The sequence below is a fragment of the Eubalaena glacialis genome, chromosome 8 (assembly GCF_028564815.1).
Source record: "Eubalaena glacialis isolate mEubGla1 chromosome 8, mEubGla1.1.hap2.+ XY, whole genome shotgun sequence".
In the NCBI taxonomy this organism is placed as follows: Eukaryota; Metazoa; Chordata; class Mammalia; order Artiodactyla; family Balaenidae; genus Eubalaena; species Eubalaena glacialis.
In genome coordinates, this window is record NC_083723.1 from 113628069 (window position 1) to 113641263 (window position 13195).

General features: G+C 33.1%; 1 protein-coding gene across 2 annotated transcripts in view; it reads left to right on the top strand.

The window, feature by feature from the left end:
- TRIM24 (tripartite motif containing 24) overlaps positions 1-13195 on the top strand; it is an 89820-nt gene that overhangs the window by 44871 nt on the left and 31754 nt on the right. For both annotated transcript variants that reach the window (XM_061198774.1, XM_061198775.1), the window contains exons 4-7: positions 839-971; positions 6515-6631; positions 9772-9886; positions 12398-12544. In XM_061198774.1, coding sequence (XP_061054757.1) covers positions 839-971; positions 6515-6631; positions 9772-9886; positions 12398-12544 — 512 coding nt within the window. The remainder of the gene's footprint in view (positions 1-838; positions 972-6514; positions 6632-9771; positions 9887-12397; positions 12545-13195) is intronic.

Genomic DNA, 13195 nt, shown 5'->3' on the forward strand with positions numbered 1-13195 from the left:
GGTCTTGATGTGTTGTGCTTTTAGTATTCTTTTAATACATTACTAATTTTCTCTATCTGGTTGTTTTCCTTTTTTTGTTCAGAATTTTATATATTTTTCCCTTCTTTTTGATATGACTAAATAGTAGTTTACCTTTTTGTTTTTATCCCTAAATTTATCTAATTACCCTCAATATATTTTTTAGTTCATTAATTTTATTTTTAATTCCTCTCAGCTTACCTTGGTATTGTTTAATCAGTCATTGTATTTATTTGTATTCTAATTTTTCTATTTAACATTGTAACATAAGCATTGCCCAGTTTTATCTCCACTCTAGATAACTATTAAGAAGTTACGTGGATGACTAGAGTGTAATAGTGTAAACTTTATGATTATTTCTGTGTTAATGGGTATCCTCTGTTAGGAATTTTGCAAAAGTGGGGAAATAATTTTTCCACCACCTCTTTTATACATTTTTATTAGATTTTTCTGCATTGCATTTAAAAAAAAAACTCCCACATTTGGAATACAAAACATTCCAGTTGGTTCCGTTCACTTATCTGGGCTATTAAGATTTTTTAATTTCATAAAACATCTTTTTAGCTACACACTTTCTTTTTCTCCTGAATTAATTTTAATTTTTACACTGGAAAGTGGAAAGCTCATTTATCTTTTCCTCCAGAAATGCAAAAAAATACTTAATATTTTATTATCTGTAAAACCTGCTGGTAATGGTGGTGTCAGTGAAACTGTAGCTCCTTTATATCTCAATGGACTTGAATTTAAATGAACAATCTAATAATTATTTACTATTCAATTATGTTAATTTTCTTCTTTTTGCCTCCCATTGTCTCTACAGAGGCAGTTGGTGTGACCAGTCAGCGACCAGTGTTTTGTCCTTTTCATAAGAAGGAGCAGCTGAAACTTTACTGTGAAACATGTGACAAACTGACATGTCGGGACTGCCAGTTATTAGAACATAAAGAGCACAGGTACCTGCATCTTTCCTACATACATAGATTTATAATACAGCTTTATGAGGACTAGACGACTGCTGGCACCCCAGCCAAATGGCCGTCTGCAAATAATGTTTTGTTTGGCCATCAGTATGTTGGCCTAGTTCAAGATTTTTCAACTTTGGTGCTGCTGCCTTTGTTGTGGGGGCTATCTGGTACATTGTATGGTGTTTAACCTCACCTTTGACCTCCGTTTACTAGATTCCAATAGCATTCTCCCAGTTGTGACAACCAAAAAATGTCTCTAGACATTGCCAAATGCCCTAGGCAGCAAAATCACCCTAGCTGAGAACCACTGGCTGACGCACTTTTTAAAACTATATGGAATTAGTTGCCAGCGTTGTAAATAAGATTTTACATTTAAAAAAACATTTAGATCTCTGGCTTTGGTTTTGTTTTTTGTTTTCTGTTTTTCTTTGTTTTGTTTTTTAAGAAAATTGAATCTGTTTTAGCCCTAGGTCCCATATATTCAATACTTTCATGTCAGTATTTGACTGGAATTGACTTTAGTCCTCTTTAGGATGGGCATGCTCTTCTAATTCATCATAGTTCCTACCAAAGCTTACTTTTAAACCTGTCCTCCATAGGCATTTGAATTAGCAACAACTGAATTAAACAGTAAGATTCTGATAAATTGATACAGATATAATTGGTTGAAAAAGGTCTCCCAATAATGGCAGACTAGGTAATTTGGACCAGCCATACCAGTGAGGATAACTAGAAAACATGGACAAAATACAGAAATCATTGATAAGATATTTTTAGAGCTTGGTAATAAAGAATTATTGGACCAGGATTGGGTTGGAGTGGGGACAGAGAATGGTACAGGCGTTTTTCCCCTTGGAAGCATTTGCCTAGAGGTTGAGGGGTGCTTTTAATATGCTCACAGGGCTGAAAGACAGGGATTGGAGTTCAGGGTCACAGGGGTTAAAGGCTTCTTCTTGCCTTGAGTTGGGATTCTGAAAGTCTACACTATTATGGTAAAGATGAACGAGCTAGTAAATATTACAGTTCCTCACTGGAACTAAAGTGCAGAATCAGATCTTCTCAGTACCCAAAGTTGGATTAAATTGAAATCTTATTGCTTGTGCCCCAAGGTACCTGGTAGAATAAAATGTAAATCCTCCCTGGAGGAAGAAAACATCATCCTAGACCTCAGATTTATTTAATAATGAGTTTTACAAAATGGTTCAGCACACAATTAGAAATAACCAAATATGCTAGGAGATAAGACAATGAACAATGTCTAGAGCTTACATTACAGTAACTGAAATTAACTCAATAGAGGGTTTAAGAGCAGATCTGACATGCCAGGAAATGAGAATTAATGAACTGGGAGAAAATTAAGAAAACATCAAAATGAAGCATGATAAACAGAAAGATGGAAAATGGAAGAGGGATCGACAAGATGTAACACAGGGTGTAATTGAGGTCCAAGAAAGAGAGAGAAGAATGGGAAGGAAGCAGCATTTGAGGGCAGAATATAATGGCTTAGAACTTTGTAATACTGAAGAAAGACATCTAGCCCATATTCAAGAAGCCCCATTACTCCCCAGCAGGATAATTAAAAAATAAAGTAATATTTTTGAAGTGTAAAAAGAAAATACTATAAAACCAAAATTCTATACCCAGTGAACATATTCTTCAGAAATGAAGGTTCATAAGAAAGACATTTTCAAACAAAATAAACTGGGAGAAGTTATCCCCAGTAAACACTCACGAAAGCACACATTAGGCAGAAGAAAAACGGTAGGTGATGCATGATGGAAAGAACGGCTAAAATGATAAGTATGAGTAAATCTAAATAAATGTTGACTTAAACAGTAATGTCTTGGTGTGTCATGTGTGTGTTAAATATCACACAGACATGTTAGGAGGATATGGAGTTCATGTTCTGAGGTTCATGCATCGCTTAGGAAGAAGGTAGTAAACTACAAATTCTTAGATGATAAGTTAAGATCTGCATTTTTTAATGCATAGAGTAGTCACTAAATGAATAGTAAAAGTCAATATGATTATCAAGATAACAGAGGGAGGAAGTAGAAAAATGAACAATTAATTAGTCTAAACACAGGCCAAAAAAGAGAATAGGAACAAAGAACAGATGGGATTTAATAAGACTTGATAAGTTGGTACATCTCTAAATATATTTGTAATTATAATAAACGTGAATGGATAAAATGTTCCAAATTAAAAGATTCCAGGCTGGATAAGAAAGCAAATAGAGAATCTGCTACTTGCTTTTTGTAAGAGAAACATCTAAAACCTAAGTATATAAAAAGAATGATGAGAAAAGCTATGCCATACAAACACTAATCAAAGGTAAGCTGGTATATCAAAGTACATTATTTGAGATAAAGAGAGAAACTTTATAACAATAAAAGGCTCTTTTTATCTAAAAGATATAAGAGTTCTAAATTTATATTCCTCATAGCCTTATAACATATAAAGAAAAAAGACAGAACTTAGAACATAGAGACAAATCCACATAGTGGGAAATTTAACATATTTCTCTCAGTAATTGACAAAACAAGCAGACTGAAACTCAGTAAGGATATTTCAGTAAGAGTCAAAAAACACAATTAGCAAATGACCTCATGGACATTAAGGACACTGCACCCAATAATACACATTATTCCAAACATAAAAAAGGAAAAAATCAATTAACCATATGCCAGGGCAGTTTTACATTTCAGAAGATCGAAATCATATAAATTCTTGTGTAAACTCAATGCAGTCAATCTAGAAAACAATAATAAATGAGAAAAATCTCCATATATTTGAAAATGAAGAAATGTAATTCATATCAAAATGCAATGATGTATGATCCTGGACTGTATCCTGGACTAGAGAGGGGAAATGATATAGAGGACATTATTGAGACAAATCACATAATTGGAGAATGGTCTGTAGATTAGATGAAAGTATTATCTCAATGTCAGTTTTCCTGTATTTAATAATTATACTGTGGTTACATAATAGAATGTCCTTGTTTTTAGGAAATGCATACTAATTATTAAGGAGTTAGAGGACTTTGCTGAGGCAATATTTGAAAATCTTTGTAAAGGTATATGTGAGATCTCTGTGCTATTGCAAATCTAACTTTGAAATTATTTCAAAAATAAGCAGTTAAAAATAAATTTAAATAAAGCATCAAAGAAGAAATTCCAATGAATATTAGAAAATTTTTTTATCTGAATGATAGTGAAAATACTATTCTTGACGTATCCTGCTAAAGCCGTGATTAGAGGAAAATATATATCGCTAATGCATGTATTAGATATTAAGGATAAAAAGTAAATGTCCTAAACATTTATCTCAAGTTAGAAAAAGCAGCAAATTAAACCCAAAGTAAGTAGCAAAAAGGATACAATAAATACAATGCAGAATCAAAGCCAAACATTGGATCTTTCAAAAGATTAACAAATCTCTTTATGAATGATTAAAAAGAAAACAGACTCAAAAAACCAATGCCAGGAGTGAAAAGGGGGGCATCACCACATTTTCTACAGGCATTTAAAAATATAAAAAGGTTTTTTGTCAATAGATTTGAAAATGTTTACATGAAATGGGATAATTCTTAGAAAATACACTTACCAAAACTAGCACAATATAAAATAGAGAATCAGAACAGTCCTTTAATTTAGTGTAAATCCCACAAAGAAAACTACAGACCCAAATGATTTCACTGATGAATCTACAAAATAGGTAAGGTTAAAATAATGCCTTTCCTATACAGTCTTGTCCATAGAACGGTAAAGAATGAATTCTCTCCAACTTGTTTTATGAGAAATCAAAATAGAAAATTACAAACCAGTCTTACCCATGAAATGAACTTAAAATTTCTAAGAAATACGTCAGGAAACCAAGTCCAGGAGCATTGTGATTTTTGGATAATATAATCACAACTAAGTTAACCTTATTATAGGAATGCAAAGTTCATTTAACCTTTGAAAATCATTCATGTAATTCGTCCTGTTTAAAGAATAAAGGAAAAATTATATGACCATCTCCATAGAGGCAGAAGAAACAGTCAAGAAAGAATGTATATCCATGATATACAATCTTAGCAAACTAGGAATAAAAGAAAATTTCTCAAACCTGGTAAAGATTATCTATGAAAAGAGCTAGAAAACATCATAATGGAATATTGTAAGTTTTTTGCATTGAGTTTAGGATAAACCTAAATAAAGACAACCAGTTTGATCATTTCATTTAATAATTACATTGTATTAGGGTCCCAAAGAGTGTATAACAAAAAAAGTTTACTAAGATAAAAAAACTTGCACCTAAGAAAGAATTTTAAATGTCATTATTTACAAATGATATGATTATGTACAAAAGAAATCCAATAGAAATATTATTAACTGTGTGTTCCCCCTTTTTTCTAACTCTGGCAACCCTACTTATAATACTTACTGATTTAATTACACTTACACTTTTAAATCACATTATGTAAAATAATGTATTTTGTGCATTTTATGAAAAACTTCTAATAAAACTCTTTTTATGTATCTTACACATCATCTGTTTCTCTAGAGCGCCTTTGAAGTCATCTTACATAGTTTGTCAGAGGTTGTTATCTTAACTTTCAAGTCAATTTTTTTTTAATTTAGGTATTTTATGATATTGTTGCTTGAAGCTTTGTCACATGCAAGGCATAACATCAGGAGTTTTGCCCCCATCCCCTCACTTCCCCCCATTTATTAAAAGCATGCAATATTTGTTATTTGTGACCTGTAGCACAACTACCTGTTATTTAAAAGTGATCTTCAAAATATTTGTTTATAAAGCATCAAACTTTCATAATTATGAAATTGCAAAATAGTTAATAAATCTACATAGATATTTATCTATGATTACTTTTTGCCAGGTCCACCAAGAGAGCCTGTTAAGCTTGTAAAACTGTGAATGATTGAATGTGTGTTTTTCTCAGATTTTAAAAATTATTTAAAGAGTGTCTATGGACTTACCTGGTGGCGCAGTGGTTAAGAATCCGCCTACCAGTGCAGGGGACATGGGTTCGAGCCCTGGTACGGGAAGATCCCACATGCTGCAGAGCAACTAAGCCTGTGCGCCACAACTGTTGAGCCTGCACACCACAACTACTGAAGCCCACACGCCTAGATGCAACAAGAGAAGCCACCACAATGAGAAGCCCACGCACCGCAACGAAGAGTAGCCCCCGCTCGCCGCAACTAGAGAAAGCCCACACACAGCAATGAAGACCCAACACAGCCAAAAATAAATAAATAAATAAATTTATTTCAAAAATAGAAATTAAAAAAATAAAGAGTGTCCATGATTAATATCTGTAAAGACTCCCTCCTTTTTAAGAGAGAATTTGGGTGGGGTGGGGGAAACCTGCCTTCTATGGATATATTTGGTATTTTAAAAAGATTATTATTTATATCCTTTATACTCATAAATAGTTTCCTATTAGTTATTTGTTTGCTTTGGGGCTTTTCCTCATTTTAGACAGACATTTGTGTGAAATAAATTGCTTATTATTTTTTCAGATATCAATTTATAGAAGAAGCTTTTCAGAATCAGAAAGTGATCATAGATACACTAATCACCAAACTGATGGAAAAAACAAAATACATAAAATTCACAGGAAATCAAATCCAAAACAGGTACATTTATATTTATGGTATTACTTAAATCATCTATATATAATGTGTTAAGTATATTAACTTTAAGAACAGACATTTTACTTAACTCATGGTGAAGTACATCCAAGTAAGCTGTCAGATGGGTCTAATAACACATAGTTGATAAGTCTTTTCCAGAAACTTTGGATTTCTGGGAAGTTTGGAAAGTATTCTTTTCAGCCATGAAATTTCAAAACTGTTATGGTAATAAGCTACATTTAATAACAGCTCATTTATCAGGTAAGTATTAATAATTTTTAATTATTTTGTGTTTTCCAATTATCCAAGAAATGCCAGGATTTAAAAACAAAATCAACTATTTTTATAGTACTGTAAAATATTTTAACACTTAATTAGATACATAATTGCTATTTTAAGGATTGCTAGACTTAGAGATGCCTCCCCTGAGCTGTCAGCTTTTAACTGCAATGAGGCAGAGATCATAGAACACCAGGAGACAGGGCTTGTTAAACTGTTTCACATACCTTTTACTCCTTGTCAGATACAACACTTAAACAGCTTCTACATATTGCTTGTTATACTGTTTGTCCTCCAAGGGAGTAAATCATCAACTGTCCAAAGGCTCATGTCCTAAAATTCAGTGATTGGAGAGCAAACCATTGACCTCTGTGGGGAGGAGGGAGTTTGCCTAGAACCCCCCTTTGCATCCCATGTGAGGCACATGCTGACATTTTACAACACCTGTGAAATCCCATGTCCCCTTTCTTTTGTTGTTTTGCACATGAAAGTAACATGTCACTACTTAAATAGATAAAGAAATGCTTATTAGAAAGAGCCTGAATAAGAGAGGCCTTGCAGGGGCTTTGAATGTTGTTCATAGGGAGAAGTATGTCAGCCTTTTGTGGTTCATCTTCCTTAAGATCAGTCGTCACAATCTGTTACTCTTACCATTTTTCAACATGGCTAGGGTGGGGCATTTGGTACTTTTTTCCAAGGAATTCCTTGGCATACCTGATTTCCTTAAAGGAGATTTTAAACATAATTTAACCTTTTCTTGACTCCTTGGTGTTATTATTACATCTATTATACATTGTGATAATAAAAGTTCTGTTGTGCGTCTTTTAGTTTCTATTATTCTTTTGTTATCAGCTCTCATTTCATTTTACCTTTCTCTTTCACATGAGAACTGTAGTTGACCAAATACTATTTCCTTTATCATATTCTAATAACAGTACTGTATTTTTGCCAAATTGATGTAATTGGTGGGTTTGAAATTTTGTATCTGAGTAATTGAAAATATATAATGAATATGGAATGATAAGGGTAGATAATCTCTACCATCTAGTGGCAAACAGTAGTAATTGTAAAATAACTAATTTTATGTAAACGATCCACCGTTGATGAAATTCACCATTTTGACTTTTTTCTTACTCTTTCATTGTGTATATGGTATGACCTATGGGCCAGAGTTTACTCTTTTTTTTTTTTAAACATATGGATATTCATTTGTTCCAACACTTGTTCCGTTTGTTGAAAAGATTATCCTGTTGCTGTTAAACTGCCTTAGTACCTTTGTTGAAAATCTGTTGACCATATATGTGTGAGATTATTTTGGACTCTCTTTCCATTGTGCTTTTCTTTCTTGCTACTACCCCACTTTCTTCATGACTAGAGCTTTTTATAGTAAGTCTTAAAATCAGATAGTGTGAATTTTCCAAATATTTTTTTTACCTTTTTTTTTTTTTTTTTTTAGTAGTTTATGCTCTTTTTACAAAATAATACATTATGGTGTGAAAGGATTTTAGTTTTTGAATTGTGGTAAAAATTAAAGACTCTTTGGATTAGATGCTAATTCTTTGTATCTTTATAGCTACCTGATTATAGAAGGATTAAATTTACTGGACTGACTTTGCTATTAATTCATCTTTATGCATGTGCAAACATGGCATTACTTGTCCCTTTTTCATCCTGTTCTACCATCATGAGGATTTAAATTAGTTGGGTTTTTGGGGTTTTTTTTGGTTTTGGGGGGTTTTTTTTTTTTTTTTTTTGAGGTGGTTTGCTTCCTAGACCTATCTGGTTTCCTTGATCCTCTAGCCAATATTGATGTTAAATAATTACCTTGAAGAATTTCCAATGTTGGTGGTGGGGGGTGATAAATTAAGAGTTTGGGATTAACATATACACACTACTATATATAAAACAGGTAACCAACAAGGACCTACTGTATAGCACAGGGAAATTATATGCAATATTTTGTAATAACGTATAAGGGAAAATAATCTGAAAAAGAATATATATATGTATGTATAGCTGAATCACTTTTCTGTACACCTGAAACTAATACAACGTTGTAAATCAACTATAATTTAAAAAAAATAATAATAATTTCCAACAGAGAATAAAATCCCTGCCCTTTTCATCTTAAGTTTTGGAAGATAAGCAGACAGAAGAAATGAAGCCTTTTATTTATCTCAGAATGTTTGATGGTGGATGCCTCATTATTCTTTTTCTGCTTTTATAAGATATTCTGGTGTAATGCTCTATTTTTTTTCCTATCCATCTTGATCTCCATGAATTTTCTCTAATCAAAGGAAAAAATGTATATGCTGGTTGATAAAAACATATAGTTATTTGGCTGCTTATTTCAAGACAAATGTGTTATTAAAAGTAGCAAACTACTATTATTGTCTTTCTGCTTTTATTCAAATATAATGAATGGGTAACAGTTCAGATGACTAAGATAATAGTGACACATTTAAGCTTTTCTACTTCTTAGTTGCAGTGAATACAGTAGAACTCATTCAGTCCTGGTTTTCCTTATCTTGTTTATAAATCATTTTTTGTCCGTCCTTTTAGGCTGAGAATTTTTCCAGGTGTCATAATCTTTCCAAATAATGTTTTCTTAAGATGTGTTCATTCTCTTGCAGTTTTATACATTTTGATTTTAAGATTGAATTGACTATGTCTTTTGGAAGAATTAATATTTCTGCTATCTCATCTTAAAGTCTATTTAAACTGAAGGACCCTTAGAAAAAGCTGAGCTTTTAAGAGCTGAAAACTTTTTGGTCTAATTTAGGGATTAGAAAATCAATATTACATATTGTAAAACAAATCTTCTGCCTTAGATTTTAGACTTCCCCCTTTTGTTTAATTTTCAGGATAATTGAAGTAAATCAAAATCAGAAGCAGGTGGAACAGGATATTAAAGTTGCCATATTTACATTGATGGTAGAAATAAATAAAAAAGGAAAAGCTCTACTGCATCAGCTTGAGGTAAGTTACTGTTAATGGGACAGTATGTTGTAGTGATTTAACATAGTATTTTCTCGTGTATTTGTGAATTTGAAATCACAGCCTTTTTCGTATAATTGTTTCCATTTGATTCAGTAATATTTTTCTCCATTCTCAGGCTCTACCTTGTAGCTGACAATTTATGGCTTTATGATACAGTAGGAATGTCTTAATCCTTATTGTTTACTTCAGAGCACAAAGCATAATGCCTTGCTTGAAGGAGGAGCTTAGTAAATATTAAAGAGATGAATCTTTTTAGAGATTCATTGAATCGACAGCTTTGGGTCACCAAAGGAGTGCAATTGAGCAAAGTTTTTCAGAAAGTTACATTAAGTTAGTTATATTTAGTTCTCAAATATATACATTTAACCTTGTGAGAAATTAGATAAAAGGATGTGCCTCCTGCCCTCAGCAGTCTTAATTGTGAAAGCAGTACTCAGGGAGAGATACTCAAGGCACTTAAGATAGTTGTTTGTCACTGCAGGTAAGAAAAATATTACTAACTTAAATCAGCTTTCTTACATTTATGAAGATCAAGATCCAGAGTCAGTGTTTGACTCAAATAACATGAGGTTACAACTTCTACATGGTATCTTAACATAATATTAATTGCATGATATTTTGGTATTCTTTTAATATATTGGTGCAAAAAGAATTTAACAGTAGAGAAGCAAATTAAGAAGAGAATAAAAGAATCCTGATGTTCGAAGATTAAAAAAAAGCCTCATAGAAAAAATTTAGTTCAACCTCTTTATTTTATAGTTGACAAAATTATAAGGTCTTTGTCAGAAAGTTATCTTCCTCCTGGGAAAGCATGGTCATTCCCATGGTTTATCAATCATACAGGAAACAAAGACCAAAATAATTCTCTCTCCTTTTGGAAACAAATACTTAGTGAAAAAGTATTCTGGCCAGGAGGAATCAGACCCCATTTACAGTAACTGTGTTTTCAAGGTTCTGGGGGACGGGAGGGTGGTGTGTTTTTTTTTGTTTGGTTGGGGTTTTTTTTAGATAGAAGCATTTAAACTATTTTAAAAGATTTCAAAGCTCTGCTTAAAATCAAATGTCACATAGATTTGCTTCTCAGAGATGAATAGTGCACACATTGCTGTGGCTGTTTCCAAACTTCACTGTAAATCAGAATCACTTGAGGAGTTCTTTAAAAATCAAGATAAAGAACAAAAGATGACCACATCCCCAAATCTCTAGGGATGAACCTCATCATCAGTATTATTTTAAATCAACTTTATTGACGTATAATTTTTGAAGCACCTTTTAAAAATGCTTTCCAGTCTTCATACCCAGTCTCCTGGTTCACAGAATCCTTCTTTAAGGCGAATAAATGTAGTCAGTATTTACTAAGACTCAAGACCCAAATAGTTTGTTACTATAGAAGACCAAGAAACTTGGGCTTCTGATTCTCAATTTGCAACATCCCTAAAAGTCAACAGAATTTCTGTTCTTTCTAGAACGTCTCCAAAGTAACGCTTAGTTTTTACAGAGGTCAGAAATAGCCTAATAAGTAAATTATCTCTGGACTTAAAATTAGACACAACAAAGCCACTGATAGTCACTGCAATGACTTAATTCAGTTTAGCATATGTGTATCTTCCAAATTTGAAACCAACTAGGGCCAGGATCTAGGTTCATTTTCTCTATTGAGAATATAATTCCATATTGGAGTGTAGCAATTTTACTTTTAAACTTTTTTTTAGAGCTAGTAGAAAGTCCTGTTCTCTCCTCCTTTCCTTGCCAGGTAAAGGAGATTTGGGGTTAGAGACCTTTAAAATAGCACAGGTTCAGTGGGTTTTTCTTCCACTTTTGACTAACCTGTGTTCTTGCTTGTATACTTCCCTTAGAGAAATTCTATAGTCTGCTATTCTGTAGTTTTTTTGAGAGTGCATTGGTACCATTAGTCACTATATCGATTGGTTCCCATGGTAATTTTCAATAGACAAAAATTATATGCTTCCTTTTTTTTTTACTACACACAAAACATAAATGTTGTCTACCACGTGGCATGACTTGGCACAAACTAGTTGCAATCAGAATAAGAATGCCTAAAAGATGAAATCATGTGCTTGAGTAAATCATGTGATCTGGTAACTTTACTTGATTGCTGGATGGTACATCTGTTTTATTTGTGAGTATTGAATTTAATAGGCATTTACTGTATTATAGCTAATCCACGGTTTTGTACCTCTTTGGATACTGGAAGATGCATGAACAGAAACCTGCCTCCCAAAATATGTACAACCAGACCAAGGGCCTTGGAGAGAAGGGGCAGGCAGCAGAGGCAGGGGTGGCGTCGGTGGTGGCTGCAGCACTGGGGGCACGGTTTTTACTTCAGTGAGAATGAGCCTTTGTACCAAGGGATAAGTTACTATCACCTGGGTTCTTAGAGGTGGTGGTTATTCTAATTGGGTAATCTGAAGATGACCATTAAAATATATGTTACATGCAGAACTAATTTTGAAACTTTTTTTTTTTCAGAGTCTTGCAAAAGATCATCGAATGAAACTTATGCAACAGCAGCAGGAAGTGGCTGGACTTTCTAAACAGTTGGAACATGTCATGCATTTTTCTAAATGGGCAGTTTCCAGTGGCAGCAGTACAGCATTACTTTATAGCAAGCGACTGGTAAGATAAACGAAGTATGGCATTTAACATACTATCAAAATACAGAGAGAAACAATGGAGTTATTAGAATGCTTAAAATTTAGAAATGTTCATTAGTCTGTACTTAAATGCTTTTTACCTTTTTCTGATTTTTATCAATCAAAATATTTTGGTTTTAAAAAGTCTTATATTGCCATGATTGAGGCGTATCTTCAATTTTAATCTACCATCGTCCCTCCTGTTTTGTTCTTTTCCAAGTTTTCTCTGTCTTAGTGACAGTTGAACTTAATACTAACAATAATGATAAGAGTAAACATTTCCTGATCACCTATAGTGTGCCAGGCACTAATCCTAAGCATTTCCATGTAATATTTTATTTAAACATTTACATCATTTTTATGAGATAGGTATACCTATCCATCCACTGTATGGGTGACGAAACCAAAGCACAGAGTTAAGTAACACGCCTAAGGCCACTCAGCTTGGACACCTGAACGCAGAGACTGTGTTCCTTTTGTCTCTACTACGTTGTTTACTCTGTCAGTGATATATGGTGCTGGATATTTCAACCCCATTGCTAGAGAAAAGTGGCTCTCATTTGTTCAACTGTTTTCAGAATAGTCTAGAACCTTGCTACTGAAAATATGGTCACTGCATACTAATCACGTGGTT